We start from the raw sequence: 19,839 nt of genomic DNA, 5'->3' as shown, positions 1-19,839 counted from the left end.
CTGAGAATTGTCTGTTTGCACAATTCCACTTTGAACACTTTTCCATATGCTGCAGACACACTGAGGGCAAAGGGAAGGGAGAGAACAGTGAACGTATGTGATGAGGTTGCCCCTGGACACAGTGTCAACCCGCATCAGGGCAAAAGAGACACTCAGCTTGCCCCCAATAAGCACACACACTCGCACACACTCAAATACTTACACAACACACATATTTGAAGAGCTATTGTAGCGAGGCCAGCTCATAAAATGTAAAATGGAGATATAGTGAGGAAGAGAGAATAAAGGCCTTTCTGAAATGACACTTCTTAGAATCTCTGCCCCCCCCCCCCCCTTTCTCTCTCCTGTGCTCCCTCTTACCCCTCATTTTCTCCATCTCAGATGCCTGCCTCCTCCTCTGCCTGGCCCCAGGGAGGGAGAGGAGAGGCGGATACGGATGTAATCCACAGCCCGCCAGTGTAAGCACAAAATTAATTCTCTCTAAGCCACAAAGAATTAATCCCTTTCCTTGTGCTGGGTGCTAAGCTAGACTTGCACACAAACAATAGTGCATGTACACACACATGCACACATACATGCACACCATACTGTACAATTTGCACATGCAAACACACACTTAACACCCCCCGAAACTTCCGCACATTCACATGCACAGACCCACACCCTTAGGCTCCTTAACCACACACACTAACACACACTTTCTGACTTCTTAATTCTCATTAGCACTGGTAATGGCACATCAGAGCACAAAGAGGTTTTAATCAGCAACCTCAGCTTTACAAAGACCTCCTCTACCCCCCTGGCTCTCTGCCTCCCACACTGCAGCCTAAAGTTAGGAACAAAAACCCTTAGACCTGCCCCAAAGATGTGGTCAAAGCAAATGCCATATACTAGGTAAGTAAGTAAGTAAGTAAGTAAGTAAAATTTATTTATAAAGCGCTTTTCACAGATAAAATCACAAAGTGCTGTACAAAAGAATAGGTAAAACAAACAATATAAAATGTATATACATATGTAAAATTAAAGTGACACTAGTGAAAACCCATCAAGAGACAACAGAGTCTGCCAGACGCATGGACAGGGGCAGGGCGTTCCACAGTCTGGGAGCAACAGAGTCTTATAACGATTCTTAGGGACTACAAGCAAGTTCTGGCCAGAGGACCGACGAGTCCGGCCAGAGAAATACGGCTTCAAAAGGTCCAGGATGTACTGTGGGGCCTGACCGTTTAAGGCTCTGAAAGTCAGCACTAAAATCTTAAAATCAATCCTGAATTTTACAGGGAGCCAATGGAGAGCCGACAAGACTGGAGTGATACGAGACCTTCGAGGGGCATCTGTTAAAAGTCTAGCAGCACAATTTTGAACAATTTGCAGTTTGTTCAGTGCAGACTTATTCAGACAGGTAAAAACAGAGTTGCAGTAGTCAAGTCTTGTTGATATGAAAGCGTGAATTATCATTTCCAGATCCTTCTTTGACAACATTTTGCGAATTTTAGAGATGTTCCGAAGATGATAAAAGCAATTTCGGACAAGCTGTTTTGAGTGTGTCTCCAAAGACATGGCCTGGTCAAACACAACCCCCAGGTTTCTGAGGCTGGATTTGACAGAGGGGCCCAGAGAGCCAAGGTGCTGTTTGATCAGCGGGATCTTATGGTCTGGAGCAAAGATCAGCGTTTCAGTCTTGTTTGAATTTATCTGCAGGTAGTTAGTGGCCAGCCAGTCTTTGATAGAGGACACACACTCTAGGAACAGAGACAAACGATGGAACTCAGCATCATTAAAAGAACAATACAACTGGACATCGTCGGCATAGAAATGATATGATACATCCTTGAAACAACCAATAATTTGACCAAGTGGCAAAATATACAGTAAAAACAAAATAGGACCTAAAACTGACCCTTGTGCCACTCCGCAGAACAAATTGGTCACATCAGACTGTACATTGTTTACAGCAACATTAAAGGTTCGGTCATGAATATAGGAAGAGAACCACTGAAGGACAGATCCTGATAGTCCCATCTCATTCTGAAGCCGATTGATCAGTATACTGTGATCCACAGTGTCAAAAGCAGAAGTCAAATCAAGAAGTACAAGTACAGTGTAACGGCCAGAGTCTGCTGCCATCATCACATCACTAGAGACTTTGATAAGGGCTGTTTCAGTGGAGTGTAATTTTCGAAAACCAGACTGAAAAGTATCAAACAAGTTGTGCTGCTCCATGAAGGTGGTCAGCTGGCATGCCACTACTTTTTCCAAAATTTTGGAGATAAATGGAAGTTTAGATATGGGCCTGTAGTTTTTAGGTTCTGAAGGGTCAAGATTGGGCTTTTTAAGGATCGGGTTTACCACAGCGTGTTTGAAGTAGCTGGGGACTGAGCCAGATGTAAGTGACAGGTTAATTATTTTTAGGTCTGTTAATTGTTTGGTTATCCGTGTGAAAAGATCTACTAAAATGTGGACTTACAGTCTTCACGGGTTTGGATATACAGGACGTTGCTACGGACCCCGTCTCCAGCCTGGGTGTAGGCCAGAACCTGGTTGCTGTAGTTGGTGAACTTCTCCAGGCCTTTGAGCTCCACCTGCTCCTTGGTGGTTGTGATGTTTTGCATTTCACCCCATTCTGATACACAAAAGGACAGAGAGATGCTCAGACCAAGGGCTGAGCTGTTACTAGTCATGGTGTATAAAGTAAGATGACAGACACACTCAACACACCTCCATCCGGAAAGACAGCCCAGAACACGACACGGTATCCTTTCAATACGCCATGCAGTGTCATCCTGGGAGGTTCAGCCCATGTGATCACTGCCTCGTCTGATGTTACAGAAATGGCTCGCACATTCTGGGGAGGCTGGCTGGGCACTGAAAAAGAAAAGAAGAGGGAGAGAGAAAAGTTACGATAGCTTAACAATGTATCTTCAGTTATCTAACCTTGTATGTTGTATTTCCAGTTTAATTCGATAAGAAGGTCTGTTCATTGAAGGGTGAAACACCATCACACTGTTTCATAACTGAGCTAAACAAAGATAAAATAGAGAAAATAAAGGAATACTTTAATCCCTTAATATCCAATTTATTTTAACCCCTTCCAAATAATCTTATTCCACACTGTGACAATATAACATATAATCACTTTGTTCCAGCTCTTCATTGAAGCTTCATGATGTTTACACTGAGTGAAATAATAAAAACCCAATATTCTAGAGGTATCTTTGGAAACTTTAGGATCAGGTCCTTAGTCAGGTCAGAGAGGTTTGAATAGGAACTACACCGATTTTCAAAATTCATACATGTTATTCCTATGGTCTAAGAAAGTCCAAAATATTAGTAAATATTAACAACTCTCCCAAATTTAAAAGTGATAAAACTCAGCTGCTGTTAAAGGAATTAGCAAGCTAGCTAGCAAGCTTCCGTCATGCTTTCATGTTACACTGGTTACACAAAATGAGCTGAAGTTTTCACTCATCTGGCGATAGCAATGTGCTTTCCTACACTGTGACAAGAGTGTGTGTATGAAGCATTGAGTTGTTAAATTTGACAAATTTGGTGGCTGGCTCTCTATGTTTCGTAATGTGACTACTCCACTGCTTGTTTGGTCGTTACTGCATAACATCACCTCAGTGAGTCCGTGATTTGCCGCAAGTCAAATATTATTGAACCTTCCTTGGCCATGGAAATAACATATTGGAAATCTTAATTTAGGCGGTGTTCCTCTTTAAGGGTTTTTCATTTCCTCTTTTAGTAGCTTTAAGGTTGGAAAACAAACATTCAAAGCCAAGACTCCGTTTTAACTGGCTGCACTATTCTAACAAATAGTTAGCTTTTGCAATATTTTATACACATTTTCCCAAGATTTTGAAAATGAGTTTGTAATGAGGTTTAAGAAGTTTAATTGTGAAAAATGTAGATAATTTTATTGCAAAAGCAAACGCTGCCACTGTCTTCTTTACATTAGGACTGCATTGGCTAGCTGATAAATAAATACACCCTCTCTGAACCTGAAATTTCCATATCAAACCTGAAGCAAGTAAACAGGCTAGCGATAGATAAAAAGCTCATGACATGCATCGAGCCTGATGTATAGGACCATCTCTACAACCACCATCTCTCTTTCTCTGTACAAGCGTCCTTCTGTCCCTGCCAGTCCAGGTGTCTCTTCTATTGGCTACCGCTGACCATTAGTCTTTCAGGCTTTGAATAACGTACACTGTTGAAGATGAACAGAAGTCAACTTGTGAGTGAAGGAGGGGCAGGAAGAGAGGAAGAGAGCCGAGTGAAAGACAGAGAGCAATGAAAGAGAGAGATTGGGCCAAGTCCACCAGGGAATTTCTCTGCAGCTGGTGAGGAGAGAGAAGGTGGGGAGGAGGACGGAGGAAGGGAGGCAAAGGAGAAAGGAGGATTAGAAAACTGAAAAAAGGGTTTTCCATGAATAAACCTTTAGGCTAAATAATTGAAAGGCAACAAAACATAGTTCCTCCCTTCACAGTCACACCTTTACAAGAAGAGATACAAGGATGTAAAAGATGTGAACAAAAAGATGAGCTGGTTCAAGGGCCTGCAAATTGTCAGCATTTGGGCTTATGTAGGGTTAAACAATTACAATTAGTGCTGAAGTTGTTGATGTATGAAATAACCGTACAAAAGTAAGTGCATACGTTTTGAGGGAAAAAAGGAGAATACAGGAACATAATGAAAGGCAGTTTTGGACTGGGGCTACAGGGAGGAGGAGATGGGGATAAGGGGGAGAGGAAGAAGGGAGGAAGAGAGGAAGAGAGTTAAAAGCAAGGGGAGCAAGGGAAGGGCAGAAAAAGATGAAAAGAGGGAGCAGAGAGACAATGCGCTCAGCTGTAGATAATTACAGCAGGAAGCAGCGGCGGGAACGAGAGAGAGACAGACAAAGAGACAAGCTAATTATAATTATTTTTAGTATGCTTGTTGTTATCACTATTATCATAATGGCCATCAATATCACTGTCGCCACGGTGACAGCCATAGGGAAGAACTGGAGGGCTCTGTCTGCTCTGGACCAATGGGGTTCAGCCAACTGTTCACTGGGTGGACATGTATGTATGTGACGTGTGTGTGTGTGTGTGTGTGTGTGTGTGTGTGTGTGTGTGTGTGTGCATTTGTTTGGATGGGGAGAAAAAAACAAATGTGACATATGATAGAGAGTGAGAGAGGTGGCATGCATTGAAAAAAATGACTGTTTGCATGTATTAAAGGGGTGATAAAATGCAAAACCGAGTTTACCTTGTCATAGTTGAATTGTGACAGTTCGGTGGGTAAAATAGGCATACATAGTACCTCAAAGTCCCATTGACATCCCTTTCCTATGCAACTCTCACAATTTGAAAATGCTGCTGAAAACGGGCGAATCTCAACAAAGCTCATAGTTAACTATAGTCTCTACCTTTGTCACGCTCCAAAATTTACATACACCACTGACCTGAGATCAGCTAGTCTTGTTAATCTAGGTCGCGCAGATCTCAGAAATTTTATACATTGTTTCTCCTGCTATTTCATGAGAAGAGAAGCTCCACAAGCTGCCGTGACATGCCGGCGGCTGCTTGCAGGGTTTGCTGCCTTCCCGGCCGGCCTCTCCACCTTCACAGACCCGCTATATGAGCTGGAGCTCTGTCAGGATCTCACACACGAGCTGCGCTGTGTACTTTAGAAAGAAGAAAGTTTGGAATAGTTTTGGAAAAGGATATTGAAAATGAACCACGGCTGTAAATGAAGTGTTCCAGGCTGTACAACGGAATACTGGCCCAGAGAAAAATGTTTACAACGAGTAGATATCGGACAATGGAGCAGGAGTTGTGGATCTAACGCAGCGGCGCAGAGGACATGCCTGTGGGCTTCACTCTCCGCTAAATGTCCCCGCGCTGAGACACTGAACTAGCTACAGGGTGAGTTGTGATTCCTTGTCTGGAAGTGGAGTTTTTTATGTCCCAAGGGTAACGTTACAACAACACTAGTTGTAATGAAAGTGTCGAAACTTTGCATTGGTGTGTGTGTGTGTGCGCGACACACTGGAGGATGAAACTGTAACGAAACTGTGAACATGGTGCTTTGTACAGTAACATTAGTTGATGAGTTTATGTGTTGGAGCAGAAATGAAGTTTGAAGCCAGCTGGAGATATTTTCTCTGGGCTGTTTTAGCCGCGCTGCAGCCGCTGCTCGCGCCCGGGCATGTCTGTCTGTACTTTTGGTAACAGACAGTGGTGTCTGCGTGTGCGTGTGTGTGTGTGTGTGTGTGTGTGTGTGTGTGTGTGTGTGTGTGCTGTGCGCCGGGCAGTGGGGTGTGTGTGTGTGTGTGTGTGTGTGTGTGTGTGTGTGTGTGTGCTGCGGGGCAGCTCTGTGTCTGTGTGTGTGCAACCAATCAGTGCGCAGCTCATCTAAATATTCATGAGCATACCATATTTGGAGGAAAAGCTGTCGTTCCAAATAGAGACATTCCACAGGGATGCATAAGGACCCATAGAATAAAACCTGGGACATTTTCAGCCCAACCAATGTTACATACCCTATTAGGAGACCTTAAGGAACAGTGTGAAATACCCTATATAATCATTCTATCACCCCTTTAATTGAATTAACTGCAGCTCAACACTACAGAATAAAGAGTACAGGAAGAACAATATTTTTTATATACAAGTCTTCTTGAGAGAATATGATGATAAAGAGTAAGAGTTGAGATTTTCTTTTCTTTTAAAGATGCATTTATCAGTGTGTTGTTAACATATGTCAGCTTGTTTTGTTCAGCTCCTTAGAGGCCAAAAGTCAATTAATGCTGCAGAAAATATAGCTTTACAAGAAACAAATAAAAGGAAAAGCTGCATTAGTAAATTATAGCCTTTGGAAGTCCGATCCACAAACTAAATGAAATGCAGTCATCTATTCTCCTAGTGCTTTACTTTTTTTACAACTTCCACCAAGGAGTTGGTTCTGGCCCCATTTATTTTGGAAAGAACAAGATATTTGTTTTTTGGTCTAGAGCTGGGTAGATGTGTGTAATCCAGGATTTGTTTTCCCAAAGGTTTCTTAAAATTGCAAGAGTGGTAAATGTTAAACATTTTGCTTGTTTGATACTACTGTACTTACCTGGATGAAAAAAAATCTGGCACATGTATCTCATGTTTTGTCTCTCTTTGTGTATTTTCATGTATACTCACAGCTAGATGCAAAATATCTGGACATTGTCAAGGATTGTGCAGCCTAGGAAGATGTTTCATCTTCCTAAGTTCTTTTGTAGTTCAGTCATTTGCTCATTTATTCACTCAACATTTCATTATCTCCGTGTCTCACTGTACAGGGATCACTAAATCCTATCTGCAGCGCTGCTGAATGTGTCTATGAGACAATATGTGTGTCCTTGGTATCGTGAAAAGCACTTGAGTTGCAGCAGCCAACATTCATTCTTGTTAAGAGAAGAGAGGGAATGTAGTAATTTTAGGTTACAAAGCATGGCATGATTTGGCATAGATGAGAGAGTGAGACAGCAAAAAACACAATGGTTACAGAAAACAATGCAGTAACTGTATTGCTGTCTTTAATGCTGTATTTAATGCACCATGCTGCTTAACTTCTTTACCTTATTGCTGCTGGTCACTAGCCCACATTTACACTTATAAACAGACCAAGAAGCAATAAACCCCTTTTCATACATGCTGAGATATGTTGTACTGTATGTTGTGATCCTCACCATCTTCCAGTGTTGTAGCATTGATCTCTGAGCTAGAGGGCCCTGTGCCGGCTCTATTGAAGGCCTGGACAACCACACCATACTGGGCAAACTTCTTCAGGTTGTCCAGGGTGTAGACCTCACTGTCTCCAGTGGCCTTCATCTCCACAATGCTGTACTGGCCGTTACTGCCCGGGCCGTTCTCTCTGTAACCGATCTGGTAACCCCGGATCACCCCATTCTGCAGCTCCTTCCTGGGAGCCTGGGGAATGGAAAACAGGAATACAGTACTGATATAATTTATTCATATAGTGCATGATTGTTAAGCCACCTCCACGAACTAAATGCACTGAAAAGGAATAATGGCCAACAATTATTAGGTTACTTTGCAAGTCAGATAAGGCAATGTTACACAAACAAATCGTCTTTGAGGAAGTACATAGCTGTTCAGAAGGCAGACAATTCTAATACTTTACCTTCCAGGTGACCCTAATACTCTGAGAGGTCACCGGCTGCAGAATCACCTCCATGGGAGGACCATCAGGCTCTGCAGAGAGAGTCAGAGGGGTTAAGGTAGAGGCATTTCGCTACTGTCGAACAAACATTCTGCTCCTTTTATGTCTCTCACGGAACTAAAATATTCTGATCTACAACTTTCAAAGACGTTTTTCTCAGTTTCATTGAGATGGAATTTATATAAATTTATATTTATATTTATATAAATAAAAAAATATTATTCAAGGACCGATGTCAGTGTCAACACAGATGCAGTGAATAAGAGCTAATACAACAAGCAAAAGTGAAATATTTTTCATATTAGTGCAGTGCTGTCAAGGTACTTACGTGCTTCCTCTGTACTGATGGTGAGTTCCTTACTGGCCTCGCTCTTGCCTATTGCATTGTACGAGTACATGCGGATGCTGTAGACGGAGGCAGGGTGAAGGTCCACTATGTTGGCCTGATTGTTGGTGGGGGAGATGTTTCGAGTGGCATGCTTCAGCTCCCAGGTGTCTGACAAAAAAAAGGGAATTTTAAGTTATATAGTTTGCCATAATTTTCCGACTTCAAAAAAAACACTTTGTACAAATACAATTTGTATTTTCTCACTCTTACGCAATATTAAGTCATATATTATTTTTAAAGTATGTATTTTGGATTTTGACATTGACAGTCAATTTCAATATATTCTGTAGGGTTTCAAAGAAAGAAAAGAAGCAGCTTAGCTTAGCTTACTATTCCAATTCCAATGTCAGATTCACGTTTCTATCTACATTTTCGGTGAAATGAAGAATAAACTTTTTCACTTACCTGTCTTGTTCTTATACTCAATGTCATAGGAGGTAATGACGCTGTTTCCATCAAATCTCTGTGTCCACCGGAGATTCATACTGCGATCTTTCACTTCTCGCACCTCCAACTCTGGAGGGTCTGGGGGCTCTGAGGATTTAAAAGAGAGGGAGGGGAGAAAGGGAGGAACGCAATATAAAACAGGATAAGGTAGCACCAAAAGAGAGAAACTTTTAGTTGGAATGACAAAAGAACAGGTTCTTGTAGCTTCTGTCAATATAAAAAGAAGATGGTACATGCATTTGCACAGGAATGGTTACCTTGCACAGTGAGCTGGATAAGGCCACGTCCTTCTCCATAAGAGTTGATGGCATGACAGGAGAAGAAGACTGAATCCTCACGCTCTGCTGGTTTTAGCTGTAGGGAGAAAGGTAGAAAGAGGAATGTCCAAGAGACAAGCAACTCTATCTTTGTGTGTAAAGCACAGCTTTGTTATGTAGTGGCCCAGTCAGCGTTTTTCTTCTACCTTGCATGTTTGGTATTTAAGTGTCTTATTTTGAACAATTTTACTCTTGTGAAGAACATACCTTGCCCTGTGAAAGGTGCTATACTAAATACAACTTTGCTTACTTACATTGGGAGGAGAGGTGCAAAAAGCGAAGTGTCACCAAACCAGTGAAACACTGTATTTTTGGAATCAAGATATTTTTTTTTTCGTACCATTTACCACCTAGCTGCTTGAAAAACATCAAACAACAAATCCTCCGTGCTATTTTTGTCACTTTAGCTGGTGAAGGTGTATCTTCATAGACTTCTGCAAAATCGCACAAACCTCATTCAAGTATGTTTTGCCTGTACTTTATACAGTATACATTCTTTAACCAGTAGATACATTTAAATGCACACCAAAATCCACAATTGCTTACATACACTCTATAACACTCTATAGATGCCTTCCCTTTCAGATGATAACTACCTCCACAGTCATTTTGAGGAAATAGGGACGTGTTCCAGCATCTGAAGTCTCTGATTTGAGTTTGGCACATTATCAAATCACAATTACAAACCCAAAATCCACAGTAGTTACCTTAAATCTTGTCTAATAAATCTAATAATGGACTCTGTCCAATCTCACCTTTATTTCACACAACAGAAATACAGCACACTAGAATGGGCTTTGCACTGTCTTGACTCATAAAAACAGAGCTCAGACAGACAAAAGAGAAAAGTGAGTGCTATCTATTTGTCAAATGACTAAGGGCAGATTTGCTCAGTAATATTTTTATTTGTAATCTTTTGCATGTTTGTGTGCTGCTGCACTTCCCTGTGTGTGTGTGTGTGTAACAAGCATAGTGTGTGCGCACTGTGCATAAGCCTAGGCGCATTTGACTAATTTGCTGTTAAAATAACAATGAAATGCTGCACTATTGACTTTAGACCAGGTTTTTGTTGGTCAATGGTGCGATCACTTCCCGCTGCCTCAAGATAGCAATACGCCAATAATGCACCTGAACACACCTCCCTGTAAGACCAGCACGCCCATGGACACAAAGATGGGCGCAGGTGCATTTGCTATTTAAACGACGCAGGCTCTGGATGGGAAATTGACAACTGCGTCGGTCTTAAACTAACAAAAACACTTGAGTCGGGCTTTGCGCTGCGCCGGGTGCAAGATGGGGGCCTAAGAGTCAGAAAGACATTGCCTTCTGTTTTCATCAATTAGATGCTGTGCCATATAGAAGAGTTTCTTACCTTGAGTGTAGACAACACCTCGTCTGTCTTCTCATTGGGACTGGTGGTAATGGAGTAGCGGGGGTTGCGGTCAGGGTCAATGACAGTGTCCCCTCTCTCCCAGCGGATGATGATGGGCCATTCTCCCCTGGCTGTGCAGTTCAGCTCCTTCAAGTGACCCTTCTTAGCCATGGTAGTGTTGGGGTGACTGGTGATCATCGCTGGGACTGGAAGGAGAAGGGAAATGTGTGAGATGAAGAGAAGGTAAAGACAAATAAGAGGAAACGGTGACAGTAAACAGATTGATGAGGGGGATATTAGATGACAGATGCAGATAAAAGTGGGAGAGGGGGAAGTAAAAGAAGGTGTAAGTGGATAATAAGCAGGGTTTAAATGAAAAGGGAGAAAGAAGTGAAAGAGCGGAGAGGAGAAGGGTAGGACAGCTGGCAGTTAAAAAGGTGGAGTTCACAGTAGCTGAGTTCCATTGCATTAGAGTAATGAAGAGCTACGGTCAATGAAGTAAAGTCAATAAACCTCCTCTCTCATTCTCCAATAGTTAATATTGGGGTTTAGGTGAATAAAGAGGCAAAGATGATACACTCTACCTTTCGTGTACACTCTATACACAAAATCACTCACAATCTTCTCTGGCCGACACACTCATTCGCACACAATACCGATCTAAGGAAGGTTCTGCTGTTTTGTTTTCATCACTTATTCATCTCACCCTCCCTCTTTTCCTCTTTTCTTCCTTCGCCGCTGAGCGAAACAGACAGAATTGAGGGAGGCAGAGGAGAGGAACGGTTCAATCAATAACACTAACACCAGAAGAAGAGGGAGGGAGAGAGAGGGAGAAAGCGAGAGAGAGGCAATCCTGTAAGAGCAGAACACGACAAAACTAGTGGTTGTATTTATGTGCACCTAGTGTAAGTGTCCAAAGAAGTCAGATATTAAGTGTTAACATCTTTTGTGTGGGTATGGCTGTTTTGTAAGGTCATAATACTGCATGCTACAACATACATTGCCCTCTTATTATGCTGGACTTGATGTTGACAGTCTGCATGTGTGCATGTGCATGCATGTTCACATTGCTTTACATAGCTACTGACAGCGAGGGCAGGATGAGAGAAATTGATTACAGATAACGATTAAGCTCAAAGTGTTTTTGATTGTGTGTAGACAGATCCCAAGAGTCAAAAGATCAATCGTTCAGTTGCTCGCTTTCTCAATGCCTGTCACACCCACCCACCCAACCACCCAACCACGCAGGCACGCAGGCACGCAGGCACGCAGGCACACACCTCTCTCTCACTGTTCTTTATTGTTTTACTCTTAAATCCATGGTCACCTTTGCTCAACCAATTTATCAGTGTGTCTGTATGTGTGTATGTTAGAGTCCAAAGAGCACAGGGAGAGTAGTGCGAGCTGGCTCATTGGTTTGACACAGTTAGCGATTATGTGGTGTAGACTGATAAAGCTAGAGCACTGGAGCATCCCAGATGGCCTCACCGCAGTCATCTATACCATGAAAAAGTCATACTCTGCTACATTAGCCTGTGTGAGTTTGTATACTCACTCTTAACGGTGAGGACCATGCTCTTGCTGATGTCTGAGCCCACGCCATTGGAGGCCTGACAGAGGTAAAAGCCACGATCCTCCTCTAGGACATGTCTGATGAGCAGAGAGCCGTTACTCATGATCTGAATACGGCCCGTCAGAGGCACAGGGTGGTACTGCTGCGGATTCCCAATACCCGCTGAACAGAAAGAGACAGAGAAGATAATGATGAACTGTACAGTAACTGAGGATCTCTACATTTGAATCGAATTACTATGGGCGGTATGAACCTATGGATATGATAATGGACCATAGATAAAGAATGAAACATGGTTGATGTACCTAGTGCACCTTTGGCATGCTTCCACATGACCTTAGGAGGAGGGTATCCATCTACTGAACAGTTTAGGATCCCAGCCTTCCCATAGATCCCATCCTGATTGTTGGGCTGAACCACAAACCGAGGAGGCACTGGAGAAAGTAGAGGAGAAGTGAATAAAAAGACACTTACATTTTGGGTTCTTTCCCACACTGGAGCCATACGTAATATTTCCTGCAGGGCCGTTAAACAGCATTTCAGTCAGAACATTATCAACAATACTGCTGTAAAACTAAATTGCAACTTTTCATCTGCCGTGTTCATTACAATGAAATGGAATAAATGTAGGATCCAAGGGACATTCCACTGATTTTCAGGGGTGGAAGAAGTATTCAGATCATTTACTTAATTAAAAGTACCAGTACAACAATGTAACAATACTCAATTACAAGTAAAAGTCCTACATCAAAATCAAAAGTACAGTGTCCTGTATGACTGATATATATAATACATACATACACACACACACATATATATATATATATAATGTTGTAGCTGGTCATAGTGTAACTACCTCATGTATACATACATTTTTGAACTATTCTATATGCTATTCTATATATATTGGATAATTCTACCTCTTTGGGCCCCAAACCATTATTTAAATAAAACCATCTGAAAAGTTCAGAGCTCAAATGTTTTTTTAGTGTAACTGCTACCAACTCATCTCAAATGTGACAAGGAGTCCCAAAAAGACAGGCCTTTTGTTTTTATAAAGGGTGACAGGCGAAAAAGGTTGAAATCTACTGATTAACTACTGGAAACATGGCATTATATTACATTAACCTACATTTTGTATGTAAAATCTTAATCCGTAAAGTAACTACAGCTGTCAAATAAATAAATATAATATAATATAATATAATATATATATATATATATATATATATAAATAAATGTAGTGGAGTAAAAGGTGGTGGAGTAGAAGAATAAAGTACCATATAATTGAAATACTCCAGTTAAGTACAAGTACCTCAAAATTGTTCTAAGGTACAGTGCATGAGTAAATTTACTTTGCACCACTGGTGATTTGACATGTCAAAGTACTACAGTAGTCACAGGAAGTACTTCACAGCCAGTTGTCACTTATGTTGGTCTGAGAAAATTACACATTCACTCAACTTCACAGAAAGTTTGTGCTACAACCTGAAGGTCATGACATTGTAAAGATGTGGGTTTTTATGAGGCAAAGATGGTCTAATGAAAGTTGCTTTATTTAAGTGCAATACTAAATCACTTCAGTGTTATTTTAAAATAACCCCTTCCTTTCCACTTAAAGCCTTTCAAAATATTCCTTTCTTATTTTCTATCTTCTCTCACTCCTTTTCTTACCTGTTACTGTGAGCTGCCTCTCTGTGCTGACAGTGGCAGCATCATTGCTGGCAATACAGGTGTAGTTGCCATTGTGTCTGAGTGACACCTTGGATATCTGGAGGGAGCTCATGAACTCCTTTGTGTCGATGGTGATGCCCGAGGAGGGCACGATCTCCTGCCCGTCCTTGCGCCATGTGATGCGTATGGGCATGTCTCCAGACGATACCACGCAGGCGATGTACATCAATTTACCAATAGAAGTCGGTGGAAAGTCAAATGGCTGGATCAGTGGAGGAACTGAGAGAGGGAAAGAAGGGGAGGATGAAAGAGTGAGCAAAAGAGGTGAAGGAAGGAGAGTGATAGGGTGTAAGATGTGTAGAGAGAAAGAGTAAATAGAAATGTAGTAGTGACAAGGTAATTGAGGGGAAAATAGTAAAATGAGATAAAAGAAGATAAGTGAAAGACAACAGGCAGATCAAGTCAAGGAAATATATGTTGAAAAGGAGAGCACAGGAGAGAAAAAGGCAAGGACAGGCAACAGGGTGAAATAAAGGGTAGATAGAGAGAAGACAGAATAAGGCAAAGAGGGAATAGAAATCAAGAAAAAAAGATGAATGAAAACAGTTAGAGGGTTGTTTAAATGAGCGGGGTGAGTAAGAGTTGAAGACAGAGATTTGAGGCAGATATGAATAAGTGAAGGATAGAGAAAAGAGAGAAAGTCAGATGTGAAGACACAGGGAGAATGTGGGCAGACACACAGATTTGAAGATTTGGGGGCATTGAAAGGACATGAGGTAGAAGAGTGAGTGATGTAAAGGGAGAAGAGGTGAAGGGAGAAACATACAGAGGAGGGGGAGTGAGATTTTTTTAGATGGCATGGTTCAGAATCTGTATTTTGTCAACCTGACAGTCTAATTGGTAACCTAGTGGTCTCTGTCTGTCTGTCTGTCTGTCTGTCTGTCTGTCTGTTTGTCTGTTTGTCTGTCTGTCTGCCTGGCCTACTAGCCCACTACCCACTCTGCAGCCGCCTGTTCCCCCTACCAATCCCTCCACTCCACCCCACCCTGCCCTGCTAAAGCCAGCCCATAATAGCTGCTCTAATTAGAGCCCCATCCGCAGGGGGAAGAACAGTGTTGCTATGGAGAGCGGTGGAGGTGATGGCGGTGGTTTGGAGTAGGAGAGGATGGTTGTGGTGGGTGGGTGGGGGGTGGTGGCTGAGACATCTGGGGGATTTAATCTGGGCCTCGTTATAATTCATCTAATTAAATCAGAGACATGATGAGCACACATTCATACAAGCACATACCTACACCCACACGCAAACACCTCAAAAGACTTCAGACTCAGCTCGGACTTGAGATGCGGGACTTGTGAACAATCTTTATTTTTAGGAAACGTCTAATGAAGCTGAATGTTATTCCCCTCCCTGCGTAAACTATAACCTACCTACGCAACACGTAATACGTAACGTATCTGTTGCGCGCGCCGACACACCGGCAGCTGCTGTGCCTTCATCAGAAGCGTTGGCTTTAAAAACTTCATACAACAAGGCCCAAACAAAAGTAACGTTGAGTGCAAAATATGTGGTATCAAGATAAAGGATTTGGCTCTACTCTACCACATCTAATTTCATCAGGCACCTGAAAATGCACCCTAATAGATTAGCAAACATGTTTAACTCAGCACTGGCCATCTAACGTTAGCTTGCGTCTTGCTTTAGCTACGACCTACAGGAGGTTAACCCCGACTGTCGTTCACTAGATGTTATGAAAAGATAAATGAGCGTTTGCTTGTTTGCCAAACATGTAGTAGTAGATTTACGTAATCATTTACGTCCCGATTGCTGCAATGCTTTGAATTCCTTATATATAGCTATGCAATGTTCTAAGCAGCCTGGATGGAACACATCAAGTTATGCAACACTCATTATAACCACGACAGACTTGAGACTTAACTTGGACTCTAGCTCAGAGACTTGAGACCCGACTTAGACTCTAGCTCAAGGACTTGAGACTTAACTTGGACTCTAGCTCAAAGACTTGAGACTTGACTTGGACTATAGCTCAAAGACTTGAGACTTGACTTGGACTCTAGCTCAGAGACTTGAGACCTGGACTCTAGCTCAGAGACTTGAGACCTGGACGCTAGCTCAGAGACTGGAGACATGGACTCTAGCTCAGAGACTGGAGACATGGACTCTAGCTCAGAGACTGGAGACCTGGACTCTAGCTCAGAGACTTGTGCGCATCTCTGATGTGCAGAAAAACACTACGAAGACACCCGAGCAGCAGCACAAATTTCACACATCTGCTAATGTCAAGTCGAAACACACAGCCCTCACTTAACAACTTCCTAAAACAAACATGTCATGCTATCGACGCAGAGAGCCGGGCAAAATAACATACAAGGCGTATACAGCATAAACACACCTTGTCATTCACACACATATATGCATGCATATGGCATGTACACACACAAATCTCATACAATAGCACTCCTGCTCGATGTAATTGCTGAGTGGTTGAGAGAGCGCAGTAGGCCACTCCGCCCCTTAATCATGGGTTATTAGAGGCAATGCATACAGCTTTCTTCTTTCCTCTCCCTCTGTTTCACTCGCACCCCCCTGCTCCAAACCAGTCTAACTCACTCTCCATCCCCCTTACTATCACCCTCTTTTACATTCATAATCATTTTCCACTGCGTCTTCAACATTATGGCCCACTAAAACACACCTAGACTCACATAAATTATAATTCTATAATGTACAGTATATTTTTTTACTTACAGTATATTCTCCTCATTGGGCAAACCCCCAAAAAGCATACATAGTATACATTATACAGTAAATTATATATATATATTTATAATTCACACCACACAACAAACAAGATGTGCATGCTACTGAGCGATGTATGTTTTTAGAGACATCTGTGTGAAGTAAAAAACTGTGGAACTCTTCGACAAACATATCACTTTCAAAACGATCAACTGTGTGACTGACCTTTGACAGTGACATAGACAGTCTGTGTGATGAACAGCTGTGGTTGGATCAGCACGCTGCAGACATAGGCTCCCTCATCCATCCCCTTCTGAACATCGCTGAGCTTCAGAGTCCCGTTCTCATACACCACCTGAACAGACATCAGCAGTGTTACACTCAGAAATGATACATGCATGGCCTTCTTATTCACATGTATACAGAGCTGTGAATTTAAATGAGATGATGCTAAGATCAAAACATGGCCAACACTGATGCAGAAGGAAGTCTCTCATTTGCTTTGTGCCTTCATTTGTTTCTGCTTGGGAGTTATCAGGTTTTCCTATAATCATTCCCAAATTGGTTCAAAGTTATTTTAGGACACAGGATAACAAAAAAACAATGACTAATTCTAAGTTATCATGTTTTTTATACAAGTATTACGTTTTTGTACATACAACTGTAAAAAGATGATCAGTTAAAAATAGTAATTCAGATGGTCAAAGAAAACCTAAATGACATTCAAACAACACTCTATATACAGGATGCACAGTATGTGTATAGGATAGTCTTTATGAATCTACATACTGTATATTAATGTTATACAGTGCTGTATGGAAAATAAGTTCTGATATATTTCTATTGTCTTTGAGCAGAAATTCAGAAAGTAAAATTCACCTGGCGATGATTGTCAGGTAGCAGAAGCCCCTCCTTGTACCAGTTGATTGAGTAATAAGGGTACCCAATCACACGGCAGTTAATGAAAGAGTTTCTTCCTGCCACTGCAGTGATGTTCTTCATAGGTCGAATCCTCGGTGCACCTGATGGAGAGAGAGAGAGAGAGAGAGAGAGAGAGAGAGAGAGAGAGAGAGAGAGAGAGAGAGAGAGAGAGAGAGGGGGTGACCAGAGGAAGAAAAGAGAGGGGAAAAGAAGACGATCATTAGTTGATGGTGTCAGAAGCAGTGCGTGGAATTTTAGAAATAAAGGGGAGGGGTGATCGGGAAGAGAGTTGGGGAGAAGGGGAAGAGACAGAAGAGGAAAAAAGCATGTAGGGGTGTAGAAAGAGCAAGAGGTTAGAGTGTCTTGCCTTAATGTTAAACCGTAGCTTCAAATGTGGAGATTTTCTAATGGAGCGCCTGCACACAGCTTTAGGCAGGGGGGAACAAAAAGTGGGTAACATTTTTTGGATCACACCCCGTTTCTTTGATAGTTCACGTTGTTTCCCCGTGTAACAGACACAATTGACAATTTCATTTAATGTTACTGACATTTAAACAAACCAACATTTCAATTTAAGCGACTACACTATTTTCATAGATTTCATTCATGCTAGCCAACTTCTCCCGATTGTTTGACGGTAAATGTATCCTGTACCTGCCACATTTGTGTTGGGTGCTGCAGGATTCTAATTTTATTGCAGCCGTCTGATGCAGAACTCATCTGCCTTAACAATCTCAGCAGGGATTGTTTGCGTCCCTATGTGTGCAATGCACTTTTTATTCACTTTGGAGCATGGAAAAAGTGCTGTGCATTTCCCTTGATTACATGGTTGTTATTTATATGTAACTAATGTACATGTGCTCTGTCAACATCTGCACTGTAAACTAGAAAGCTGCATGGGCTATAGTATTTTGAGTGGCAATGATACTGAGCAATACTGACCACAACAGGTAATTGGTAGACTAACAGGAACAAAATAAAAAATGCAAATATATAACAAAAATTAAGCTTGACTGACTCAATATGGTGGTCATGTATCATTGCCACAAAACAGAGACTGAAGGCTGTGGGCCGGCAGACAAACAGACAGTCAGACGGACACAAAATGGGTTTAGCATTACTGGAAAACACTGGGAGCTATCACTCAATCATCTGTCACTTCTTCTGTGACCTTCTCACCATTGTTCGTCTTGTATCTTTGTTTTTGTCTCTCCATCCAGCCCTCCTACCCCTTCTCTCTTTCTCTCTCTCTTTCTCAGTATGTGCTGAGCTTTGAAGTCACAGCTCTGACGAGTGAAAGATGTATTATTCAGTAGCACCGTCGCAGACACACAGCGACCGACACACACACACACACACACACACACACACACACACACACACACACACATACACAGTATAGTATAGTATAGATGTGCATGTGTGATGATCTATGCCTGTGTGGCACTGTATCTTTGCTGTTGGCCTCTGACTGAATGGGTTAAGTTGAGTGTATCAGATTTCAATGAGTGGGTAAGCATACTAGTGTGTTACTGCTTTTTCATGTGTGGTTATGCCATGTGTGTGTGTCCATGTATGTGTGTATTGGTTGTATACTGTATGTGTTGCATGTAGGGCTGATGCTCTCTGGCAATGGAGCTCATTCTCACTCCAATGATCATTCTGGCATGTCTCCTTAGAGCAGACTCGCATGTCACAACTACACATCTCACCAAAGGACAGAAGAAAGAGAGAGAGAGAGAGAGAGAGAGAGAGAGAGAGGGAGAGAGAGAGAGAGACAGAGAGAGAGGGAGAGAGAGACATGGAGACAACGATACAGCCCTGTCCATCGGTGTCACTCCTCATCATTGTCGTTCACGACGACAGTGACATCACCAGTCCTGTCACCAGAGATCACCATCACTCCCCCACCAGACACTGGCACTCCTCCCCTCTTCAATCCTCTTCTCTCATGTCATCTATTCTCTTTCTTCCCTCAGTCTCTAGCCATCTGTTTATTTCTCTTTTATACTTTAGAAGAGGGAATGGGGGGAATGAGGGGATGAAGAAACTTTAGAGTTCACATGTGCCTGTGTGAACGCATGCACAAACTTTAGAGTTTCTTCATCCATTTGTCTCACATTCTTCTAATCACACTTCCTCTCCTTTAGCCACTCTTTCTCTCCATATGTTAAGCTAAAATCTCTC

At 42.0% G+C, this 19,839-nt stretch overlaps 1 protein-coding gene across 2 annotated transcripts in view; it reads right to left on the bottom strand.

Annotated features, from left to right (window-relative positions):
* LOC116047751 (Down syndrome cell adhesion molecule-like protein 1 homolog) overlaps nt 1-19,839 on the bottom strand; it is a 102,629-nt gene that overhangs the window by 17,622 nt on the left and 65,168 nt on the right. The window contains exons 8-20 of one of the 2 annotated variants that reach the window (XM_031296716.2): nt 17,611-17,753; nt 16,957-17,086; nt 13,974-14,252; nt 12,605-12,733; nt 12,282-12,461; nt 10,727-10,932; nt 9,295-9,391; nt 8,996-9,124; nt 8,531-8,698; nt 8,164-8,234; nt 7,709-7,949; nt 2,719-2,865; nt 2,468-2,623 (exon numbers count right to left, since the gene is read on the bottom strand). In XM_031296716.2, coding sequence (XP_031152576.1) covers nt 2,468-2,623; nt 2,719-2,865; nt 7,709-7,949; nt 8,164-8,234; nt 8,531-8,698; nt 8,996-9,124; nt 9,295-9,391; nt 10,727-10,932; nt 12,282-12,461; nt 12,605-12,733; nt 13,974-14,252; nt 16,957-17,086; nt 17,611-17,753 — 2,076 coding nt within the window. Of the gene's footprint in view, nt 1-2,467; nt 2,624-2,718; nt 2,866-7,708; nt 7,950-8,163; nt 8,235-8,530; nt 8,699-8,995; nt 9,125-9,294; nt 9,392-10,726; nt 10,933-12,281; nt 12,462-12,604; nt 12,734-13,973; nt 14,253-16,956; nt 17,087-17,610; nt 17,754-19,839 lie in introns of those variants that run through there. The other variant, XR_004897317.1, reaches the window with a different exon arrangement.

Source organism: Sander lucioperca, chromosome 5 (assembly GCF_008315115.2).
Source record: "Sander lucioperca isolate FBNREF2018 chromosome 5, SLUC_FBN_1.2, whole genome shotgun sequence".
Classification (NCBI taxonomy): Eukaryota; Metazoa; Chordata; class Actinopteri; order Perciformes; family Percidae; genus Sander; species Sander lucioperca.
The sequence above is the reverse complement of the archived record's forward strand: the minus strand, read 5'-3'. Positions and strand labels throughout refer to the sequence as shown.